Here is a 25,791-nt window from a genome sequence, read left to right as displayed (position 1 = left end):
CTCCTCCTAGCACACAGCTCCGGAGCCACCGCCGAGGCGCCTCAGCCGCGGGACACGCCGGCCCCGCGCCCCCAGCCCCTGCCGCCCAGCGCGACCCCCGGCGCTGCGGGAACGGACCGAGGCCCCGCGCCCTCCGCGTCGCCCGCCGACCGTAAGTGTGAAGGCGGGAGGTGGGGGCCGGGCCGGGCTGTGCCTGCTGCGGGATGGAGGTGCCGGAGGGGGAAAGTTTCCAGGCGCGGCGCTCGGGGCGGTACGGGGGGGGACGCCGCCGGCAGCCCGGGGAACGGGAGCCGCAGCCGGGCCGAGGGGCGGGGGGGACAGGGGTGCCCGGCCGGCCGCCGCTGCGGGGAGGAGAAAACGGGGCTTGTCCCGGGGGCACGGGGGTTCCCTCCGCGGGCCTGTGAAACTTCCTGCGGAGCCGCGGCGGGAGCAGGAGGGGCTGCCGTGCCCGCCCCGCCGGGCAGCGCACCTGTGTGGCCTGGGGACGCGTTCGCCCGCCCCGCGGCGCCCGCCCCCGCCCTCCGCGCTCCCTGCCGCGGGGCCGGGGCCTCTGGCGGGGGTTCTGCGGGCCGCCTGCCCGCCCCCCGGGGCCGCTGCCCCCGGCCTCCCGCCGACCTGTCACGGGCTCGGCTTCGGTGAGAGCCTGAAGTGCGGCCGCATCCCGCACGAGCTGCGGAGCCGGACGAGCTGAGGTGAGGAGTGTAGCGACCTCCCTCGGCCCTGAGGGCGGTGGGGGAGGAGCCCGGGAGCAGGAGCAGCTCGCCTCTTGGCTGTGTCCCACCAGCAGCGCGGAGCTGGTCGGCAGCGCCGTGTCCCCGGCTTGACTCCCGCTGAAGTCAAGGATGAGACCGGCTCTCAAAAATTCATCGCTCGTATTGTCATCTGCCCTTGGCACCGCTTAGCCGTGATGTAGGCGAGGTTAAAAGGCGCAGTGCCCAGGACAGCACGGCAGCTCCGTGAGGAGCTGGAAATAACGATCGCAATTAGCCTCCCTTTTCTGGATGCTGGGTTTTTCTATGGGGTTGTTGTTGATGATGTTGTGGGGGCTTGGTCGGTTGTTTGGGTTTTTTAAAGTCGAAACGGGAACAGGAGTTACCTGCTTTGGACCTTTGTCAGAGGAGTGGCTGGCACAGCTTAGGGGAGCCTTGGAAAAAGAAGGCTCAGCAACAGGAGCCTGCACTGGGAGATGACAGCACCTACCTGAAGGTTGGGAGAAAGACCTATTCCAGAATAGCTCGAGTGGTTGTTCAAGAGTTATGTGAAAAAAATACATTAAAGTTGATTTGTGTACTGGTGATTCGGGTGCTGCACCTGCACGGTCTGCTGTGCTGTATTTGCTTCCTCACCTTGGAAAATCTAGGAAGTATCACTGTGGAGCTGAACTCTGAGAAAGCTGAATTTGGGTGGCTGATAGGACAGCTTTCAAGACTCTGCTTTATTTAAACTGAGATCCATAAGTTTTCATTACCTGGACTGAAAAAAAAGGATTTAATGGTTGACCAGTGTTGTTTTTTCCATAGAATATTTCTAAGATACACTGCCTTGATAATAGTAAGGCTCTGAGATAATAAAGGTGGGACTTATACAACCACTAAATTACTTATATTTCCAGATTCTCAGTATGAAGAAAGTAAGTAACTGATAGTATCAGCATAAAGCCTTCACCTACACATTGATGTGTAGGTGCTGTACTAGGTGGTTGTCACCTCATGTGCATTGTTAAACTTCAGCCACTAAACCCTACAGCAATTATCACTGTTACTGTGGTACTTGTCCACATCATTTGCCTTAACACATTCTCACATGGGATAATATTAGATGTCCCACCCATGATATATATATATAACCAATCAAAAGTATGTAAGAGAAGAGAGAGTATTTGAAACTACAGCTTTGAAGGAAAATGATTGTTGGAGTTTTATTGCATGCCATGTAAACAAGATGTGCCTTTCCTCTGCCACGTGTTGGCAGCTTATTTATTTTACTCAGCTTTCAAAAATAGAAGTGTAATATCCACTAAAATCAAGCCTAAGAAGAGGGTTGTAGAAGGCTAAGTGTGTGACTTCTTAGAAAAATATTCTTGGCTACACTGAGTGATGTTGGTCTTCAGCTATTTAGCAGTACTGAACAAAAGTGAGGCACTCTTCAGGAGCAACCCCTTGCTTTGCAAATCACTCCTGCCGTACTCTGATCCCCCTAGCTCTGTCTACACAGAAGGTGCTTACTGTCAGTCTGGTCTCTGTGTGTTGTATGTCATGAAGGTGTAGCTCTGTTCAGCTAGTGGTGTTACTGTAAATACAGTAATAAACCCACTGGTTCTAGCGTAGGTTTCAGCTAATCGTCATGACCCGTGGTGTCTAAAAATCTCCTGCTCCCTTATGTTAAGGGAGCCTGTTTGTAAATAGGGCAGGTCCCCTGCATAAGGACAGTGTTTTTATTCACACCCAATGAACAAACACCTCCACCCACTGTTGTTGTTTTAAAAGACTCCAGCTGCTCATGAATATAGGGTCAGGGAGGGCCGCCTAAATGTTTCTCTCTGCTTTCTCCCCAGCACAGCTAGCAGAGCTGTTTCCTGTTCTTTGTTTCAAGGCTGGGGTTTGCGTCACACATTCCAAGTGGCATATGTGGTGCTCTTTTCCTGTTTCGGGCTGTTTTCTAGCAGATCGGTAGCCTTGTCCAGGCCCCTTGTCACTGCCCCTCAACTCCCAATCCCCACCCAATGAGTTATCATGTCCCTACACACTCATGATTGCTTAAGATGCCTGTGTTATGTCATAATGAGGTTTCCAAGTTAACCTTTAATGCACACCCTCGACTACAGTATATTTGTGGGGGTGAACTGGAGAGCTTCACTGCCTTTGGTGAAAACTTGTACTCAAGTCTTCAGAAAGTTGCGAGCCAGTTCTCTGTTCTTGCTTGCTCATCAGCCAATCTGGAATAGCTCCATTAATGTCGTGGAGCTGGTGTAAAAATAGTGTAAATGAGAAAAGAATCCGTATCTATAGGCTCATCCTCATAAGAGAGTTATGGCTTTGACCTTATCCAACCTGAATGGCCCACAGTAAGCACTTTGTGTTTCCAGATCTCAAAAGGAGTAGATATTTTCTCCTTACTCAAACCAGAAGATTCACTGTCTTCCAAATTAAGCACTCCTGGCTAACTGCACTGAAAATGAGGCACTGCTGACTAACTTTTATTTGGAATAAATGGGTATGGCTGTCCCACATTTTGCATTTTTGAAGCCATAAAAATAATGTTTTTGCTCCTGTTTTTATATTTGTCTCAACCCTGTTGCAGGCAGGAATAGGTAAACATTGAGAGGAAATTCAAGAAGAGAACATAAATCTGTTGCTTTGGATATGGCAGAAGAAGAGCCGAGGACCCAAGCCAAAGCTCTTCGAAGATTTGCATGAAGTTCAATTGGCTTTGAATTAGGCCCTTGATGAAAATGCAAGACAGAGTGTTTATTTTCCTCTGTCACCTATGGGTCAGAATATGCATGTTTTCTGTATGCACAGAAATACTTCCACCCTTTCATTTTACCCCTTTTTTATTTCAGTTTTTTAAAGCAATCTTTTAGCTCCTGCTGTTGCTGTTTTGGATGATAAAAATTAGTTTTTTGTCATAATTGCAGGTATGTTTTAAGAAGGATCTGAAATAGATCCTTTACACTTCCTCTTTCAGGGCTTAATTGTATGTGGAAAATAATGGTTACTGTATTATGTGCACATGCTTACATCAACTTGTTTTTTGTCTGTCCAGAAATCCAGATCACAAGAAGTATTCAGCCTCACAGTTTTGGTAAGTTTTTTATTGGTTGCTTTCTTTTTTTACTCTTAGTTATTTCTACTTAGTTGTTTTTCTTTCAATTTTAGAATACCATGGATGAGTTTATCCATTTGAACCCAATTAAATATCTTAATTCTGGTACTGTTAATTTGCACAGTATTTCAAACATATTTAGTCATCTTTTTTTCCCATAGCAGAGGAGAAGTGTTACATTTAACTGCATTTAATGTTGGAAACTGGTGTATAATAAATGCAGTACATTTTGTGGTTCACACCTTTTTTGTAGCTAGAAGTTCTACAAAATCAGGGACTGAGTTTAAAATTACAATACTTTTGTACACCAACTTTTTAATATTAATTAACACTGCTAACAGGAGGTCTTTTAGGACTCTTTTATGCTGTCAGCATTGAAGCTTTGTGTTTTCATTCCGAGGCTAGTTGCTTCCAATCCAGAATATGAAGTTTGGCAGAGCTGGTTTTAGGAGAGATTTAACCCTTCCCTGTTAGGCATTCACTTGATGCCAGAGGCTTCCTTTGAGGGTTTTGAAGCTGTAGTGGTTATCTCCCAGGGCAAGGAAGTGTAAGTGTAGATCAGCCAAATGGAAAGATAAAACTCGTAACAGGTTTTTAACAGTGAACTAAGTCAGAATGGAAAAAAAAAACGAACATGTGGTCTGCCTATCATGCAGTCAGTATGTGTTACCAACAAACGAACTTGATCCATGAAGGCATGACAGACTTTCCACTTCGAAAGAATCTAAGCTGCTTTGATCACTGTCTCATTTGTACCCACTACACTATCCATCTCTTCTCCCTGTTGTGTTTTTTCCCCCCCCGTCCATAGGTACGCAGAAGTTCATTGACGTTTGCCCTGCATTCAGATCCTCATTCAAATTAATCATTTGGGCTATTATTCATAAATGTGCACTTCCTTTCTTGGTGATTAGATTTTTCTTCTTCTCCATACTATCAAAAATACTGAATCTCTGTTTCATAAATGTTCCATGAAATAGCAGAATCCTTTATGTAAGAGAACAGGCATTTTCTGCCTTCTCTCATAATAAAAAGATAGGGTTTATATTTCTCCTTTTACATTACCTTCGAAATTAACCTCTTAAGAAAAATACAACAAAAAAACAAAGTTCCATTTGGAAGGGAAAGATTATCATACCATTCCACATACTTCACTTGTTTTCAAAAGTCTGATATTTTATCCTTACTAGACTGTTTCTCCTTCTAAGAAGTAGCTTGAGACAGGAAACCAGACAGCAGTTTGCCCTGATAAGAGAGAATATTGTCTCTTGGAGGTACCACAAGAGCTTTTCTTTCTCGCTCCCTTAGGTTCAATACATGTAGAACTGAAGGTTAAACAGGTTTTTTTTTTTTAACACGGGCTTCGTTTTCCCTTGGTGGAGAAGGTATTTTCATAATGAGCATTGCAAGAACATTTTTGCCATAGATTTTTACATACAAGAAAGCTGTTTCCAGATATGTGGCTTCAAAGAGCCTGTGATGGCATTATTGTAAATTTAACGGAAATACTGATTAGTCTGTTACACAGCTGGTAAATGATTATGTCAAAGCCGTTCTAGGTCAAATAAAGTGATGTCAGCAAAGTTACGATGCACGAGCTGCGCAAAAAAAGATTTTTCAGTCTGCTTGCAGTTCTGAAAGAAGGAAGGTATAAAATTTTCAAGTCAATAAAAAGCAAAAATAGTTTGAAATACTAAATGACAGAATCCTGTAAAATTACTGTTTTTCTGTGTGCCTATCAAGTAAAAGTTCCAGAAGAAAATTTTTGTCCAAGTACCATTTTCTTTTTACCTTATATCCTAACTTTTTCAACAATTATTGCCATTTCCCAGTGTAAATCCAGTGAATAAACAAATACAGAATGCTGTCAATCAGTAAAACGTTTTGGTGTAGTGGTTCTGCATGTTTTTGCCCCTGCTGTTCCTTGTGGGCTGGCTGCTCCAGTTCCTTCCCCTAGCACGGTGTCTGGGCCTTTGCTCCTTCCCCTGCTTTTGCTTGCTGTGACTGAGTCTGGCTGCTGTGCTGAGCTGGAGAGTTTCTCCGTCTGCTGCTATTTTGGGGCCCAGTGCAGTTAAGCACTTAGTTACTTCCCATTAAAGTTAATGGAACTTCAGAAACACTTTTTTGCTGACTCAGGTCTTGATTAGCAACTGGTACATTAAGTGCAAACACATCTTGTTACTAGCCCTGGAAAACACTTTTTCTACCTTTTCCAGGGGATCCTTCTCTCAGAAACTGGTTTTTCTCTGTCATACTGTCTTTCAAGGTTCCACTGCAGAAGAGTTCTCACTCAGGTTTAGAAAACTTCCCCACCCTTTGTGTTTAATCAGTGGAGAGTCTTCTGATATTATCACTTCTCCTTAGTGTCAGGGGAAGTTTGTCTTGAGGCTTACAGAAGTAGTATTTTCAGAGCAACAGCCCAAGTCCCAAAGGACTTGGACTGAAGAGCTTTGACCACATTACTTAAATTGGCTGCTAGGTATCAACAGTCCAGCAAGAGCTGCAGGATCTTTATGGAGGGCGTTCATGCAGTGCTAATTTAGGAGATATCGTTACATTATTCTGTAATTATACCAACAATAACAATCATACCTTGAAGCTTCTCGACAAAGGTTTGTTGTACCATGGGGCAGCATTCTTTGCTTCCCTGAGGCATAAAGATGAAGAAAGCAAACCCTATACATGCTTTCAGGCATGGTGAGGAGAGGCAGAATTCCTGGTCACCACCCCCCACACACACACCCCCGCTGTCCACAAGTGTCAGATCACTAACTACTTGCAGGTATTTAATGAGAGCAAAGGCTCTATGCTAGAGGGAGGCTTTGTAGTTGTTGAATGAGCACAGTCAAAACAGGCCCTCCACCCCACCCTTTCCTTTCCTAGCAGGTCTGCAGAGTTGTTGGACCTTGAAGGTAGATGTACAGAGCTGCTGGGGGTAGCAGCAATGCGGTTGCTTTTCTCCAGCTGTTTTGCCGTGCAGATGTGTAGTCTGAGGGCATTCTTTAACCACGTTGCTCTTTCTGTCCAGGGTAAATAATCCGTACAAGTCCTTGTAGTCATACTCATTAAGTACCTTTAAGCTTTCGTTTACTCTTAATTATGTCTCTGAAACATTAAACCGTACTTGTCAGGAAGTTAATATCATGAAGTCTTCAATCCTCACAAGGCGATGAACTCTTACCAGGGATGAGCTTCGCTTCTGGAAGAGATACTTGCTGCATATTAGATCATGAGGGCAGAGTTTGTGTTGATTTCTGGCCTGCTGTCTTCATTGGACTTCAGAAAGGAAAATACTGAAGGACTTTACCTGGACTTTACCTTGCACCTGTCCTTATTTGCATACAAAAACCAATTGCTTCATTTGTCTTTCTGAAGCACAGGGTGTGAGCAAAATCTTATCAAAACCCGTGTCCTGTTTGGACAAGTTGGACTGACTTGGCAGAGATCCACAGGGTGGAGTGAATGGGAGGAGGCAAGAAAGTAAAACTGGGTGGTTTGTTAGCAGAAAAAGAGAGGGAGAGAAAAAAAAAAGACAGGGTGGAATGTTTGGCTACTGGATTGTAGTTAATTATTTAGTTTCAGATTACATGCATTTTAAATTCTTCTAACCCACATGAAAAAAAACCCCTTTAATGCAAAAGAATTAATCTAATAACATGAAAGACAAAGGCCCTTATTTTTTAATACACTTAGTATGGGTATTTTGTTGTCTCCTCACTGTGTTTTCTAGGGTACCTCAGGAGTGAGATACAGTATTTTGATTTTCCAGAAATGAATTGCATTTAGTAAACAATTTGTGGGCTTTCAAACAAGTACATTATGAAATCAGTGTGTAAAGTAGAACCCAACTGTTTTTTTCATTCCGCTGTAACAGAAAGAGATAAGGCTGTTTACTTTCCCTATTGCCCCCTTCTCAAATGTTTAGGAGAGAGAGATGGGGAGGTTTTGTGTTGGTAGGCATGATTTTACAAATAGATCAGGAAAAGTTGCTGAATTCTTAGTAGAAGGAGCATGCTTTATTAGTGTGTGAGTGTGCATGCATGTATTTTGTTTGTGAATGTAGTCCAAGCACTCAGTTTGGAGCATTATTTTAAAATACAAAGATAATTGCTTGGTGAATTTATTTGCACCCTTAGGAAAGTGTCCTGGGCTAAATTTTAAAAGCCAGACCCAAAGCTGATTTATTTTTACTCTATAGCAGCTCTGTTAGTTTCCACCAAATAAGAATCTGATCTGGACCAACAGAATAAAGTATTATTTATTAATTAATTTTCCTTTCTTGAAAATTGTTTTCCAGTCACTATCAGATGGACAAAATAAACTTGGCACTTGAGAGTAATGTGATAAAAGTGCTCAATTTCTGTACCATGATGCAGCAATAAAAGTAACGTTTTCCTCTGCTCTTTTCAGATGACTGCATCTGAGAAAGACTGAGAATTACTTTTCACTTTTATTCATGGCTTTACACTTTCTGTTGTATGACACTCTTAATTCCTGCACAGTAATTTTGAGCCCTCTCAGGAAACACCCATGTACAGCATGGCATGTGAAATGTGTATCAAGTGTCTTTCACACACATTCTTGAAGTAAAAGGTGAGAAGGAGGAACTCTTGAACTGAAGACAATCCAATCTTAAAACAGCAAAAATGACAAAAAGAGTAGTTTGGGAGCATGAATGCTTACTTAGATTTTTTTCATTTTTTCTCTCTCTCCTTGTTTCTTACTTATTTATTTGTTGTTTCTTCATTTCCCCCATTATTTTTCTTTCTTTCTCCTCCTGCTTTCTTCTTGTTTCTCTTCCCTCCATCCTTCCCTCCTTCCTTCCTTTCTTTGGTACAAATTGGTGTGTCACCTTATCTATGTACACATAAACTAAAAATTGAAGTTTCTGGAAACCTGAAAGCAGGTAGCCCCAAATTCTTATATATGAGGTCTGAGATACTACATTTTACTGTAAACATTTTTGATGTCTAAAAGTTTATCTTTTTCTTTATTTTCACAATGCATAGATATATGTGGGGATGCGAGAGATGCATAGATACATATACATATTCAGTTATATGATATGTGGATGTATTTCTGGGAAAACAGTCTTCTGAAGCGTTAGTTCTAGGTGTCAAAAACCTGAAAAAGATAACCATTAGAAGAAAAATAGTATAGCTATTAGCCTTCTCACGGGCATACTTAAAAGGATTTACAAAATTATAACGGTTAGCAAATAGTACCATCTTACACAACTGTTTCTAAAATAAAACTGCATGTTGAGTTTTAACTGGAAATTGCATTGAGTTGCTCTACTTGTTTAACTTTTTTTGCAGTTTGTTTTTGTCAGGCTTTTGGCTTTTGTAAGAAGAATTATGAAGATACTTTAATTTCGTTTTTATACTAGTTTCGTTATTTAAATGTACACTATATTTTCAACTTCATTCATACACCTGAATAATTAATAATAAACTTGTAACAACTCATGCCATCTTTCTCTGGAAGCTCTTAACAAATTTTATGAACACACATGATAGTTAATTAACAAGATTGTTCATTAGCGTAGGTTTATTAGAATTGTTTTCATTTGAGCAGGTACATCTTTAAAATTTTCATTTTAATTCCTAGGAGAAGTTTTCTAGGCACAACTACAAATCTGTTGTTGAGCCTTTAGCCTTAAGCAGGGTGAAAATGTCTGGGCTGTGTGGTCTGGCTGTATTCGTTTCTTTCCAGTGCCATCTACTGGTCAAAATTGAATTTCTGTAAGTGTTTCTTGCCTTAGCATCTTAGAGGTCATGCTACTTCCAGGCAGGGCTGTGCACTGTACAGTATAAGGTGAAAACGTGCTCCTGAAACATGAGTCAAGCAATGATTTATTGTCCTCAGGTGATTTGTAAAAGCTCACCAACATCTAAATGTCACTGAGAACAACTTCCTTCTGCTTCTCCTGTTTTTTGCTGAGTGCCTTTATGGCTTATCTCAGAAAAGGTATCTGCTCCGTTCCTTCACAGCATCTTTCCATGCGTTGTAGGATAGTTAAGTTATGATGTGCTTTATGCTAAATACTTTTATTTGAGTTAAGCTAAAATTGGACAAGTGAGGTTGAACACTGTAGAAAAAAACAACTGACAGTGCACAGAATACAACCAGATATTTTAAAGTGCTTTTCTTTTCTACAGTTAGTACAAATTATTCTTGAATTATCAATAAATCGTATTATCTCAGGGAAATAACTGATGTATTTTTCAAGTTAAGGCGTTGCAGCATGTTAAATGTACCTCTCCAAATTAGTCTTATGGTTTTGATCTTTCTTTTGCATCGATTTCAGTGTCACTCTACATGAAAGTTCAGACTTCTCTGTCAGAAGTGACCATGGCAGGGGGATTGAAACTAGATGATCTTTAAGGCCCCTTCCAACCCACACCATTCTATGATACTATGACTCTTAGAAAAGAGAGATCCTCTACGTCAACCCACTGCTAAACAAGATTATTCTAAAATTATAATGCTGGTGAGAAATACATGGTGTAAACTGTGTTGTTGTCTTTGCACACTGACAGCTAATGAAAGTGACTGTTCTGTGATCTTGGTATGCTGGTGTGCACAATCAAATTTCAAAAAAAATGTTCATTAAAGTGAACAGATTTCCCTTTATTTCAGTAGTGATTGGGAAAGAATAAACTTAAAAGAACGGAAGTATTTAGATTAAGCCCAGTCATTTATTTAAGAAGCTATGTTAGAGGTGCATAAATATTCTGACAAAATAATAAGTTCTTTACAGTTCAGAAAGTTGATTAGAGGTTTTCCTACAGCTTTCCAATATCTTGTCTTTCCCCTGCAGGCCAGGACATCAGAGGCATCAGAACAGGTTAATAAAAAAGATGCTAATGTTTGACCCGGTCCCCATCAAGCAAGAAGCCATGGAGCCTGTTTCAGTGGTAAGACTTTTAAAATATTTTAGCCTTTGTGATGACTCTAGTTTTTCCATCTTTAAATTCATACCAAGATTTCTCTAAGCTTTAGACTAGCTTGGGAAAAGGAATGAAGCTATGTTTTGCTTTTGGGACAATCAAATTCACACTCCAGGAAAACATTTTTATATGTTTTATGAATTTATTGCCTGTAAATGACCTGCCCCTTTACCTCTGCTGGTGCTCCCGTCCCCAGAGCAGAGGTGAGAAAATCCAAGTACTCCTCAGCCACTGCAGTGCAAGTATGATCTCTGTAGCTTGTGCTGCTGACGGAGGTGGGTTGAAATTAAGTTGCTTAACCTCACAGTGAAGCAGCAAGAGTCTGTGGTTTTGATATTTTATCTCTGAACTAAGTGAACAACTTCTCACTGTCCCCTTTTCTGTTTCTCTCTTGGTCTTGACAATATGTGTCTGGGGCAAACTCTGCACTCTAGACAGCAGCAAATTAATCCTGACAAAAAAGTAATAGCTTTTTTCTGGGTAAGGTGGGTGCATTGCCCTACCACACAAACTGATGAGAACCAGGGCAGTGGAAGAGAAATGTGGGAAAAGGGGGAAAGGGAGATTTTTGATTTCAGGTGAGTTAATTTTCCATCAACTTTGTGTATGGGGTCAGCTCAGAAGAGTCTGATAAGCAAGAGCAGCAGGAACATTTAGCTGGGAGCGGAACAGTGGGAATTGTGATGATTTAGGCTGCCAGGGTAATACAGCCTTAGGAAGCAGTTTCATGTATACTTCAGATATTCAGCTGCAGGCTGCTGCTGAAAGGGAACGTTCAGGCTTTTCTTCCTCCTTTACGTCTTTTCATCTTCTTGGTGTGACATGAAGCAGTTGTGTGACACGGAATGTTTTGGATCAGCTTGTTGAATGGTCAGAATTGGTAACCCACCAAAAATACCCTTATTTTTTGGTCAGGTCAGGAAGTTGATCTGACTCATTCTGTGCAGATGCTCAATGCTAGAGCAAGGGGAAGGGGGAGGACAAGGGAACAGGACCTCCCCTTTAGCAGTAGCCTGCAATAAGATCAGATTGTTACATGAAACCACACCTGTAGGAAGGCTGATCAATTAAAAGGGTGTACTCAGAGTGCATAAATTAGAGTGCGGTAAGTTCATGCTCTGAATGTCATTTTTCAGTGAAAAGTTTGCTTCCTGTTTTATTTAAAATGTAGAATAACTATCATCAACTTAAATGCAAGCTTATGTACTTCAGTGCAATGACAGAAAAATAACTGATCTGTCACGGAGCGTGTATGACAGATTCCAATATTTGGGTCAAGAAGGAACCTTAGTATTGGCTGGTTTGTCTGTCACTTCAATCACAATTATTGTATAACCTTACTAAGAAGTACTACCTGCAAATACCTAGGGGTATCTAGTGGTGTCCATCAAAAGCAGAAAATGGACCACTTTTACAATAAAAGTGTCATTACATGAATAACAGAAAATCACTGTGGGCTGTCTTCTGTACACATATGCTTTCATCTCCCAAGGAAGGTTCTGCAGTGGCTTGGGATGACACAGATGGTCCTGCCCCAGACAGCTGAGTGCTTCTGCAAAGCAGATAGGGTCTGTCCTTCAACAGACTGACCAGGAGAGGAGTGAGCAGTCTTCCCCAGACCAGAAAATGAAAGAAAAACTGCAGGGGGAAGAACAAGGGAGCATTTCTGAGCCAAGTGCATTTCAAGACTGTAGTTCAAAATACTGCTTATTGTGTACCATATCTTCTTTGCAGAGGTTTGGTGCCTTCCATATGTTGGACCTCTGGAGTCATCTAGGGTGTTCTTATAACTGAGTGTCATCACTCTGACCAGCCATTAGAGACTATTCAGCGCGTTTTAGCGCATCTGTATGCTTTCGTTTTCATTACTACACAATGAGGGGAAAAAAAGGAAAAGCTGAAAAGGAAAAGCAGAAAGTCCAGAGAAAAGGACATTTTTTTGAGTGATGTTCTTTTCATGGAGGTTATTTTGTTTTCCTTCAAGCTGATGAGTTTGTGTGTTTCAGCTTCTGTACACACGCAGGCCCAAGCCCCAGCTTCCCCAGCACTCCTTGGTCTGGTGGTTTCCTTGGAGCCATGCTGCTACAACTTCCCAGCAGAAACTGCTCTGGAAGCATCTCTAAAGGGAGGGAAGGAAAAGGAATAGGAAAGTATAGCCACTGAGTATGTTAGTTTTATTGACCTTCTTTTGGAAAGATGAAAGGAAAGACAAAAGTGTTAGTGCGATGCTCTGGAGGTGCTAAGAATAGCATTCATTTCATTGTGGGCTGACATAACTCAGAATTTTTAAATCCAGATGTATATTCCCACACAACATCCTTGTCTCTAAATTGAAGAGACATAGACTTAATGGATGCACCGCTCTGTGGATAAGGAACTGGCGTATGGTCGCACTCCCAAGAGTTGTGGTCAATGTCTCAGTGTCCAAGTGGAGACCAGTGACAAGTGGTGTTCCTCAAGCATCAGAACTGGGACCGGTGCTGTTTACTTTGTTGTCAACATGGGCATTGAGATTGAGTGCAGCCTCAGCAAGTTTGCTGATGACACCAAGTTGTCGGGTCCAGTTGACACACTGGAAGGAAGGGAGCTCATCCAGAGGGACCTTGGCAGGCATGAGAGTTGGGCCCATGCCAACATCATGAAGTTCAGTAAGGCCAGGTACAGGGTAAGGGCAATCCCAAGCACAAGTACAAGTTGGGCAGAGAATGGATTAAGAACAGTGCTGAGGAGGACTCGGCAGTGTTGATTGATGAGAAGCTCAGCATGAGCCGGCAACATGCACTTGCAGCCCAGAAAGCCAACTGTGTCCTGGGTTGCATCAAAAGAAGCATAGCCAGCAGGTTGAGGAAGGTGATTCTCCCTCTCTACTCCACCCTTGTGAGATCCCACCTGGAGTAGTGTGTCCAGTTCTGGAGCCCCCAACATGAGAAGGGCATGGAGCTCCCCGGGAAAGTCCAGAGGAGGGCCACAAAGATGATCAAAGGGCTGGAGCACCTCTCCTATGAAGACAGACTGAGAATGTTTGGGTTGTTGAGCCTGGAGAAGAGAAGGCTCCAGGGCGACTTTATAGCAGCCTTCCAGCACCTGAAGAGGCCTACAGGAAAGCTGGGGAGGGACTGTTTACAAGGGCGTCTAGTGATAGGGCAAGGGGTAACAGTTTCAATCTGAAAGACGGTAGATTTAGATTAGATACTAGGAAGGAACTGCTGTGACAGTGGTGAGATGCTGGAATGGGTTGCCCAGGGAGGCTCTGGATGTGTCCCCCCCCCAAGAAGTGTTGAAGGCCAGACTGGATGGGGCTTTGAGCAGCCTGGTCTAGTGGAAGGTGTCTCTCCCCATTGCAGGGGAGTTGGAGCTAGGTGATCTTTTAAGGTCCTTTCCAACCCAAACCGTTCTGTGATTCTGTAATTTATATTGTATTTGTCATTTTCTTTGTGTCATTAGAGACCAAACTAAGTGAAACCCTTTAGGAATTATTAATTATTTTACCTGAACATACACTGTCCATGGGTATAAAGTCTGTCTTAAAAAAATCCCATCTGTTGGGTGTGGGCAAAGGAAACAAATTACAGTTTTGACACCACTGTATTTCAGGGTGTGTGGCTGAAAGGATTAACAAGGCTTTTCAGATGACTGAAGCTTGCACCCACAGTATTTCATCACTACCAACAGCTCATGGTTCTTATTGAATTGAATAATTGAACACATTTTATTATATTTCTTAATGAACTGGTAACAAAGTCATCTGAGTCCTACCTAAGTATTTGCTACCAGGACTTTTAAAACATTTACGCAAATAATAGTTACCGTTTAAGTAAAGAAGGTGGTTTTTTTATGTATTACCATCTTTCTTTGAATTGAAATAAAGTTCTGCTCTGCCCTTCCATCAGTCTCAAAACCACTTATTTCACCCATTTTTAAAGATAGCTATGGGCTGGTTGGGGTCTTAAGTAGTACACTGGAATACAGATTTCATGTGATGAGAATGCTTGTATTAGCTACTATTAGGATTAAATCTATTAACCCCTTTTCATGATACTGATTTGACAGATAGTGTAAGAAGGTAAGTAGGGTCTTCACCTTTTTCTGCTTTTCCAGGAGTCTGGCTAATTTTTAAAGTTAAACTCATACGGTTATGTAGCTTATAAAATACTTGGTGGATTACTTAAAATCTGTTCACCTGTACAATGGAGAATCATGGAATGGTTTGGGTTGGAAGTGGCCTTAAAGATCAGCTAGTGCCAACCCCCCCGCGATGGGAGGGACACCTTCCACTGGCAGTATAACACAGTTTAGCAAACTGTATCAGATCAGTGCTTAATATTGTCTCCTTGTGGAAGCAGCAGTCTTCTGGGTGGTGATGGGTGTGTATGTGACATATCTGGCCAGTCTTTATTCTTCATAGGTTGTCAAGAAAAGCATAGTGATTTTTTGTCCTTTTGGATTACTGATTTAATTGAGCCACATGGCACAAAATACTAGAAATTCCTTTGATGTATTTTCTATGTGGCTTCTGTGCTCTGGGTTTTATTATGGAGAAACAGCAAGGAGAGGTAAATTGATTGCTTTGTAAGACTCGCAGAGGGACAGTGATTATATCAAAAATAAAAAAGGGCTAGATGGAAACTGTAGGAATATGTATTGAAATACAATCTTACATCTTTATAGTGGTCTAGCCTAGTAACACCATTCTGCACAGGAATATTTAGGAAAGTAGAATTTACAGGAGCGTGGGAATTTGTTGGGTTTTTTTCAATCCAAGTCAGACCAAACTCCTACATACACTGTTAATTCCCACAGTAGAAATCCAAGGAAAATGTATCAGCTTAAATATTTTAGGCAAACAGAGCAATGATATTAATTTTCCTTTCTTCCCCCAGAATACTTTAGTTGTAGGACAGGTAAAAAAATACTCCTTATGCAGGCTGTGAAGTGCACTCCTGCTTTCTGCAGTTGGTGGGATTTAGGAAGTCAAGAAGAGGTGGTCGGGCTTGTTTTTGGGGTTTTTTTGCTATTGGCAATGCTTGCTGTTTACAGAGAGAGACTGTGAAGTCTTCCTTATTCTCTCATCCCATATTCCCCAGGGAGTACTGTCTGCTTCCCTGGCAAAGGAATGGAAAATAACTTACCAAATTTGAGAGCAGTGGTTCATATCAACCTAATGGCAATTGCTGTGTCCCAGTGAGCTAGAAACTGAAACTTCAGTATGCTGAAAAATAAAAGAAACTTAACTTTAGGACCTGGAGGTAGATCTGAGTGTGACTTACTCGAAACTAATAGGGCTTCAACCACACTTCATTGATGGTGAAGTAAAACGTTTTTCCACTAGAGTGTCTGATTGACAGCAGATACTCTCCTTTTGATTTTTTCCAGAGTCCTTTTCAGCTTTTTCACCCTTTCTGTTTCCAACAGAGATAATTTGTCGCACCACATTTCTCTGTTACAACTTTATCTGCAGTTCAGGTAGAAACTTAGCCATTCAAATCTCAGAAGTAAGAAAAATTTAGATAAATTTTTCTGCTTCCCCAAACCGCCAGAAAAAAATATTTGGTGCTAAATCTATGCCAGCTTAATTACAGCAATGAAAACCTATGCAAATAATGCAAGACATATGGAGTAAAACACCTAAGTACCTAAAATAAATACTTCTTTAAAGCATTTTTTTTCCCTAATTCTGGGAAGGTATTTCTTCCTTGTCTAAATATATTTTACTTAACTTCTCCAGTTTACAGTTCTTCACGACATTTTGATAGTTTGATATTTGTTTCAACACACACGCCTGCTGTTACTTGTAGAGTGGAAAGAGAGTAACTGTTTATATAGTAAGGTTACAACTTGGAGATGCTTCATTCCTTAATAGACTCAATAACCAAAAATCTTCCCTAAGATTTAAATTGCCTAGTTTTTTTTCCTTTCTAGTATTCTTGCAATAAAATAAAAGTTCCTAGGTGAACCTTGTGATCATCTCTGACAAACCTGCAGCACTGTAAATGTTCTGATGCTCAGTGGTAGGACTTTTCCAGTTGGTAGACTTCGTGTGGTAAACAAAACCCACCAATTTTAACATAAGTACTTACCACCTTTTATGTGTTTAAATTTTGTATTTTTGCCTATGCCCATAATTTGATCAGAATTAGTGATCAGATAGTGAATACTGTTAAATATTAAACCCTATCAGTATCCAGTGGCCTTCATGGCTTAGAATGCTGAGTGTTTCATTGTCCGGCTCAGCAGTGGTGGCAAATCTATAGTAATTTTTTTAGCCACCATAGCTTGCAATAATGGCAATTTTATAGAATTCTGAAAAACCAGTTACCATCAAAGATGAACATTTTTATAGATTGAACTTGTATAAATAGTCATAAATAGAATTAAGTAGTTTCAGAGGTTTTAATGTAATATATACTGTTTGAAGATTACTCACCATTTTTGTACACTGCTTTATATAGTATTTAATGGAATAGGTGACTCAGCTTTGTTATTTCTCATCACAGTGCTATGAATGCAGCAGGAAAATCTTAATATTTTCTAAGCTCACTGTTTCAATCAGTAATTTAAAAGAAGAAAGATACACTTGTGTAATTTAGAAAAAATACTTTTAGTTAACGTTATCATTTAAAATCAACAACTGTCCCTCACAGTAAGAAACCAGATGCATTGCTAGAAGTTTACACCCAAGCAAAAAATAATTGAAATGTGATGGAAATTATTGTATAAAAATACAATAGTTCTATACTGCTAATCTGTTGAATTTTCTATGGCTTTGAACATTTTTTTTTAATCCCACTCATCAAAGACTGGTGCCACAAGAGTTCAGCAGGTTTTTTTAATATTAGTGTGAAACTGTGTAGCCTTGATGTGAAGCTTTACTAGAATCCAAAGATAGAATTTTATTTCAAAAAATTTCCAACATTTAAGGGGTAAACCACTGTGTGGACTGCATTTTCTATGTCTGTCTGCTGTGTTAGAACATCACATTAGTTTGCATTTTAAGTACACCACATCCGTTTTCAACACTTCTTACATGTAAACTTGATTTGGATGGATAGTTGTTTAATAGTAATGTATTCTGCAATGATTTTTAATACTTGGTTTAGAAAAACGATTTCAACTAAAATGTGGTGATTGTCATGTCATGTAGGTCAAGATTAGCATTGGGGTTTATACGATACTGCAATGTGAACTGCTGGCTATCACTAGGAGGAATATTCTTCCAACATTATCCTTGTACTATTTTTCAAAAATCAGACTGGCTAGTTAGCTGCTTTATTTCTTAAAAAAAAACAACAACCAACAAAAAAACTTACATTTTGCACTCCTTAGGTTTTTTACCATTCCTTATGTAGTTCAGCTGGTTATTTTTTACTGCTTACAGAGTTCAGATACATAATTTCTTGCTTCAGAGATGATTGTTTTCCAGTTAGTTAAGCAGTTGATTGGGACCCATTAGTTGCAATTCTAAATCAAATTTAACTCCCTTCTTTCTTGACTTCATGTTCCTCATATAGTTACATGCTGAGCTTAGCACCATGCATCTCCCAGGTCACTTAAGCAATGTGCAGCTCAGTATACAAAAGCAGTTTTTAAGGGAGAAGAAAAGTTGAATAAGCCGTGAGGATTTGTTTCCATAATCTGTTTTACATTGCTTCTGAAACAGTTAGTGAATCAGTACTTGAATAACTTTCCTTTGTGTGAAATCTTAGGGTTTCTTTAATTCACTTTTATTTAGAAAGTACATTAAACTGCTTTCTTGAAGCTTTTTAATTTTGCCTCGGATTTATTAGCTACCTTTCTTTTTCAGCAGTAATCGTGCATATTATGATTTATTATTTGATTTTCTTTATTTTTTCCATTCCTTCTGACAATCATACCCGTCCAATTACATGAACCAACTGAAGTCCAACAAATACAGTGTCATTTATTCTACACCAAGTATGTTGCACAGTAAATTCTACTCAAACTCTGAAGGACTATCAAATGGAATCCAGATGGAGCCAGTAGACCTTACAGTGAATAAACGGAGCTCACCGCCTTCAACTGGAAGTTCTCCTTCTCCCCTAAAATTTCAGACTGTGCATAGGAGAACTTCACCTGGATTGACTCTGTCCTCACCCAGCTCACCTCTCAGTAAATTCACGCCATCGCCCCCAGGAGTACAGCCTATTTCCATGCCAATAACAATCCCACCTGTAATGGCTGCTGCTCTTTCACGCCATGGACTGAGAAGCCCTGGAATACTCCCAGTCATCCAGCCTGTTGTGGTCCAGCCAGTTCCTTTTATGTATGCTCCCCATCTTCAGCAGCCCATCATGGTGTCCACAGTTCTTGCAGATGAGATGGAAACTCCAAGTAGCATGCAAGGTTGGTGGTGTCAGAGTTTCTTTTTTATGCCCTCTCAACCAGGTCAAATAACTGTATATCCAGGCACTTCTTTGTGTGTTTTTTTTGTATTAGGAAATGAAGCATAACTCTTACTCTTCTAAAATATGCAGGCATAGAATTTACTGCATAAATACTTCACCAAACTTAGCAAGGTCATATTCTGTTCTGATTTATACCTGCTTATCTACTGAGATTTGGACTGATAAAAACACTGGACTGATTAAAAGCAATACAGTTGTTTTGACTCATAGTTCATCAAGACAGACTAAAACTGGAAGATTATGTATTTTAACACCAATTGTTGCACTAAATATAGAGCTGGGGGATTTCTTTTAACTATAGATTTTTACATATATTGTTTATTTCCATAACTCTTCATATATGTGTTGCCTTCCCCCCTCTACCCTCCTCCATACAGTGCCTGTCATTGAGTCTTACGAGAAGTCTACACTGAAGAAAACAATCAAAGTAGAGCCAGGGAGTGAACCATCGAAGACTGACTTCTATCCTGAACAAATGTCACCTCCAATGATGACCTCATTGTCTCCCCAGCAAGTAATGTTGCAAGAGTAAGTAATGAACAGCAGTCCCAAGATCAGCAGAAGAAGGAAATGCTGTTCAGTGCGGCAGTTACTAATTTTGAGGAGTGGGAGAGAGAGTCACTGTGCATGAGAACACGTGCTAAAATAGAGAAAAACATCATTCCCCCACAATGGTAGTGTGAGATGAGATTTCAACTTTTTTTTCCCCACTTTAGCAATACAGGAGTTGATAGATATTTATATATCACAATCACATAGATCTGCTATTTCTGAAGTAATCCTCATCCCAGTCCTACAATTAACTGAAAGTAGGACTCCAGTAAGCTAGTGATGACCTGTTCATGTGAAACCAGCAGCAAACTGGAAAGATACTGTAAAGGCATTTCATACTGATCTCTGTTTTACCTAAAATGTTACCTAAAATATTTCAGAAATATTCTTGTGCCTTTCTGGTTTTTGAAGGACCTCTTTGTCTTTTAAAAAATTTTGGCTACTTGGTGGAAAGAACATCCTCAGGCCTAGAAGTTCTGTGTATATCCTGTGAAATTCCATGTTTACCTGAGGCCATTGTTCTGTGGGTGGGGTTTTTTTTGGCAGCTCAGGTAGTTCCTGAAGCTTGCTCTCCACCCAGCCACTGGTTTCCACCCCAGTACCAACTCACTGTGCTGGTACAACTGTTACTGGGGGCCCTGCAACACAAATCTAATTGGGTTTAAAACAGTCATGTTTGTAGAAGGCAGAGCAAGGGCTAGAAAGAGGTGAGATCTGAAGCAGAAGTTTTGTAATTGGAAATATTAAAAAATCTCAGGAACTACCTGAGAATCCATGAATACCCTTCTATTTCCCATTTTTCTAGGAAAAATTCTGTCAACAAAGTCATGGAATGGCCTGGAGCCCGGCTCATCCTTCAGCAGGCAGTGCTCTGGGCCAGCGCACAGGCTGCCAGCGTGGATCTGGCAGGAGCTGAAGTTGGGATCTGAGCTGGGCTCACAGTACTTGGCATCAGAATGCATTTCTGCCCTTTCTTCCTGCTCACCCTCCATGCAGTTGTACGAGACTTCACCTCCTAGAGTGGGGAAAAAGGGCTCCAAACCAGACTCCCAAAACCAGTGTTTACTTGCAGACTGATTTGGAAAGAGAGAGGACATGAGGGACAGGTAGTGCTCAGCATTTCCTTCAGAGGCAGTCTCTTTCCTGCTCATGACCATTCCCAGGCTAGAAGGCACACCACGGTTCCAGGGCTGACTGCTTGCTGCACAGCTTTCTTTTGGGCACCCCTCATTTGCATGACTGCAGGCTCTTTGCAGTTAACTGTGACTGGCATTTAATGCAGTGATTCCACCATTTCTTTTCTGGGCACAATGACAGAATTGACAAGTTGCCAGCAAGCTTACATAAACAGTATGCGGTTTATTTTAAAATAACCTTAAGGGTTTTATTATAACAAACACAATAAAATAGTAAGCATCCATGTTTACAAGGTGGTTACTTACCTCCATAATGGACCTGCCACACATGGGAGTCAGTTCTGTATGTACTTAGAACCAGCCTCTACTAGCTCAGGACTATCAAATGGTGCAGTTTACTTTTGTTTTTTGTTAGGCCTCTTAACAAGAGCAAACCAGTAAGTGCTGTTCCTGGCTGATACCACACCCTTCCTCCAGGGCTGAGACTTCTTTACACTTGTCACCTGCATTAGTGATTTGCATTAATTATTTCCCAACGAGACCAGTTTCCACAGGAAACCCATCCGCTGAGCAAAGAATATAAAATTCGGTAGAATGTGTAGGTGACATTGTTAGATAAACATTTGAATATCCCTGTTCCCAAAGCATCTTCTCCACTTGCCCATGCAGAGCATTGTTTAGGGAGAGGCTGTCCTCACATTGCCATGGCTTAAATTGCTTCCTAGCTGTCCTGTAAAGCTTCAGTTTGTGCTCATTCCTAAAGCCAGCCCTTTTGAGTTCACGTTCTGCTGTATCTGCAACAAGAAGCTTGTGAATGGTAGTTTTTATCTTCTTATCATGTAAAAAAATACATAGACAAATCACACAAGATAGAAGATGAGAGACTAGACGTTTATAAAATGTCCCATATTCTCACAGCTTCATCAGCCTCTGTTTCTGTATTACAAGCTACAGTTGTGCAATGATTTTTAAATAATTTTTCACAGATTTCAGCTGTCCAAAGTGTGTTATTCAGATACATAAGCTACATTAATGGGGTGTAGAAAACTCTAAGTCTCACTTTTTGGCATATACAATAGCATATATAATGCTGGTGGCATTTCCATAGGGATTGCCAGACTTTCTAGCATGTCTGATAATTGATGTAACTATGCAGTTGTTTCTAAAGCCAAATGTAAGAAGCCTCATTAATTTTGTATTCTTGCAAATGCAAGCATCGAAGTCTTAACACATACTGCCAACATCATGTGGTCTGTTGGTAAAGAAGGACAAAAAGCTGTTGATACTGTAACACGATTTTTGGAAGATGCTCTTACCTGTTAAAGAATGACTGTTACACGGTTAGACTTACGTGAGTTTGCATCCGGTTGTGTAAGAGGGAATGACAGAATTAGGGCTGTGCTTTCATTATTGGCACTTACTTAATATTTACCTCTGATTTTTGACACCACCTTATTTATTTATTTTTTTTAACTGCCACATCTTATCTGATTATTGGCAATATTCTGTAGTCTTAAAGGCCTCCCTTTCTCTAAAGGGAAAATGATCCACAGACAAATCTCAGCGTGTTGTTTACATGATCTTAAGTTGAAAAACGTCAAAAACGGTGTACAACCAGTATCTTTTTTCTATCTTTTTCCATATGTTACCATGTTCAGGACTAGCCTCCATGCATAGAATTGTAAACCAAGTTTGCTTGCTGTCATAAGCCACAGCTTCTCCAAAACGAGTAGTGTGCGACAGCATTAAAACTGAGCATTGCTTTAGAGAATTTCTTTCAAAGCTAAAAGCCTGCCTTTTTTATTTAAGAGTACGTACATCTGTGTCTAACATCACCATCTGGGGCTTCCTGCCATTACAATATTTTTAGCTAGAGTTAATGTGTACCTAAGGAGTACAGCACTCAACAGTCACAGAAGCACCCAAGAAGGAGAATTAGTCTCCCAATTTCAAGCTTGTCACTTTAATAACTGAGTAACGTAAGGAAACTTTTCCCAAATACGTAATTCCCATCTTGCTGCGGTGGAGAGTAAATTTTTTTCCATGTTAAACCACACACAAGAATTTATTTGCTGTGTCTGATAAGTCTTTTTTCTTCTAACCAAAGGACTTTTATCACATGCCCTTCATTTTGCTGAGAGAGGTGGATATTCAGCGTTTCTGAAAATTAGGCCCTAAAGGAACTTGGTTTCAGTAACTAGTATAACCAAGTGTTACAAAACATAATTTGTCAGTAAAGAAATGTGAAATACAGTAACTGAGGCAAGATGGAAGTTCTAGAAAGCTTACTTCTATCACATGGAGGAGCTGGTTTTGCAATAAGGAATGCTAATATCTGCACATTATGTATTAAGTTTCAGTTAAAAGCTAAGAAATACATTAGAAGTGCCAATACAGATCTGCTAATGGGTTGAAAAATGCAACTTTGTGAGGTTGCAAGATTTGTAATGCCTCTTACCTTTTTGAAGAGCATATTCATTTCCTTTTACAACATTGAAGTGGTGAAAGAATCAAGGTTGTCCCTACTTCTACAGTAGGAGTATTGTTCAAACCTAAATATCCTCAATGACACCTTTCAAGAAGCTCATTGTGTTTACACATGAATGTTTACGTTTTTATTTGTCATAGAAGGTCATATGTAGTTAGTACCTGCCTTACCTGCTCTGTACCTGTGGGCTTCAAAATAAAAAAATGTTTATGAAGGTGGAGGGAGAACTTCAGACATCCTGTGGGTGTGCCACACAGGCTAAACTCTACTTTTAGGAATTGACGTCAGTGGTGTTGGGAGGCCGCACCCTCCTGCCAGCACCAAACAGGAAATTCTTAATTACTCTCTAAAGGAGTGGCTGGAACAATAAAGATTTGAGTTCTGCTTTTGAAACCCTAAAGATACAATTTCTTAAATAATATAGAATAGCTGTATGCAATTACAAGTTAATTAGTTATGTTTGAAGGAAGAAGAAAAATTGTGAACAAATGCCAGAAGAGTTCACTGTGAACTCAGAGTTTGAGAAACCCAGGTTTGAAAAACAGGAATTTCTGAAGGGAGTTTTTCCTTTTAAAGTTTAAAAAAAGCTAGGGAGTAGTAAAAAATGGCTACATCATACCACAAAGTTGAGTAAACATTTAAAAATATTACTGCTAGAATACATGAAATTTGCTAAACCCTCTTGAATTTTTCGACATGCATGTAATGTTATTCCTTCTGCCAAGAGACAGAGTGGTAGTGAATAAAGGGCTCTGTTATGAATCGTATTAGCTGAGGTTTGCCGTGCTAAATGTTTTTCATTTTTAACATTGAATTTGACTTCGCAGGAGTCACCGTTCAGTTATAGTTCAGCCAGGAAAGAGACCTTTACCTGTGGAATCTCCAGACACACAAAGAAAACGCAGAATACATCGATGTGATTATGAAGGCTGCAACAAAGTCTACACTAAAAGCTCCCATCTGAAAGCTCACAGAAGAACCCATACAGGTTTGTGCACTGCTTTGCTTTTCTTCATCAAGTCTATGGGAAAATAGTAGACTAAACTTTTAGTTTGTGCTAGTTAGTGGCCAGGGGACCACAGGTGTAAATAACAAAATGACTGAAGTTAGATCTGGCATTGTTCTGAATATAATTACGGGCTGAGCAAAAGGCAGAGGGTGTAGCAGGAAAAATCCACAAGAGACTCTAAGCCAAAGCAAGGTCACGGTGTACATCGGTGTGCTTTGCATTCACTGGCTGCCTGTTCATTTTCTGTCCAGTTGCTTGCAGATTACTCATTCTGCACACCCTGTAAACACCAAATCAGTTCAAATTAGCTCACCTCTTACATCACTGTTAAATTTGACTGAGACTTGCATGGGAGTAGCCTATTTGCAAAAGTCTGGACTGTGTGCCAGCCACTGGTCTGACAGTGCTCTTTTCTGAGTGTTCCAATGAATGTAACCCCATCTCTGTTATCCACAGAAATGTTCATCTTGGCATGCTGGATGAATATATGTACATCCAAGGTCTTTACAAAGATGTGGGACCCTTTTAGGTAAAATGGAGCTCAGTTCACATCTGTCTCACATCTCAGTATAAGCCAGCCCTTTACCTGTTGGGCAGCACAGTGGTGTTAAGGAGGATCCCATATTAGAAAGTAATGATTGAAAGAGATTTTAAGCTGATTTGAGTTGTGCAGTGGTGCCAGTTATTTACTGCAGTTGCTTAAAGAGGTCACAACCAGATTTCTGCCTGCTGTGCTGAGTGGTAGCACCAGACCTTTTCCCCAATTAACCTAGAGTATGAGGCCCTGGTTTTGAAAATACTTAAAACAAAAGCTTTAACTTTCACTCTTCTGGGCTTGATGAGGGAAAACAACTGCTAACATGGCAGAGGGAGGAACAGAGAGACAATAAAAACATAAGTTGTGGCAGGAAACAATTTTTTGATCTGTTAACAACAGTTTCTAGCGCAGAGCGCTCTGCAGCCCAGTGCTGTTTGGAGGCTTTTTGAGTAAACATTAAAGTACTTGCTGAAATTTGACAAGGCAAGAGGATGGATCGGTCATGTATTCAACTGATGTGTTCATGTCTTAAATCTCCACTTCTGTGTTTCTTTTTACAGGTGAAAAACCATACAAATGCACTTGGGAGGGATGCACGTGGAAGTTTGCTCGTTCCGATGAACTGACGCGGCATTTCCGCAAGCACACGGGAATCAAACCCTTTCAGTGCCCAGACTGTGACCGTAGCTTCTCACGTTCGGACCATCTCGCTCTTCACAGAAAACGCCACATGCTAGTCTGAATGTCTTCTGTCCCTGACTCCTGTCACTTTTTTTTTTTTTTTTTGTCACATACGCATTTTAATTTGGATTCAGCTGGTCTGAATCTCCAAGTTTATACCATTAAAAGCTTACATATGGTCAGTAA

The 25,791-nt window shown here is 40.7% G+C and overlaps 1 protein-coding gene across 1 annotated transcript; it reads left to right on the top strand.

Moving 5' to 3' along the window:
• On the top strand, nt 1-25,791 carry KLF3 (KLF transcription factor 3). The gene is made up of 7 exons (XM_051617676.1): nt 1-151; nt 3,766-3,804; nt 10,649-10,745; nt 18,677-19,139; nt 19,579-19,729; nt 24,205-24,365; nt 25,485-25,791. The coding sequence occupies exons 3-7, from the start codon at nt 10,689-10,691 to the stop codon at nt 25,664-25,666; spliced, it is 1,014 nt and encodes a 337-aa protein (XP_051473636.1). The 5' UTR covers nt 1-151; nt 3,766-3,804; nt 10,649-10,688; the 3' UTR covers nt 25,667-25,791.

The sequence above is a fragment of the Apus apus genome, chromosome 4 (assembly GCF_020740795.1).
Source record: "Apus apus isolate bApuApu2 chromosome 4, bApuApu2.pri.cur, whole genome shotgun sequence".
In the NCBI taxonomy this organism is placed as follows: Eukaryota; Metazoa; Chordata; class Aves; order Apodiformes; family Apodidae; genus Apus; species Apus apus.
Note: the sequence above shows the minus strand (reverse complement) of the source record. Positions and strands in the feature narration are given on the sequence as shown.

Bases quoted from the DNA above. Each gene is read 5' to 3' on its own strand.
- KLF3 (XM_051617676.1), top strand. From the start codon at position 10,689: ATGCTAATGTTTGACCCGGTCCCCATCAAGCAAGAAGCCATGGAGCCT. The intron at 19,140-19,578 runs GTTGGTGGTGTC...TCCTCCATACAG, and splicing joins AACTCCAAGTAGCATGCAAG to TGCCTGTCATTGAGTCTTAC. The intron at 19,730-24,204 runs GTAAGTAATGAA...TTGACTTCGCAG, and splicing joins CAGCAAGTAATGTTGCAAGA to GAGTCACCGTTCAGTTATAG.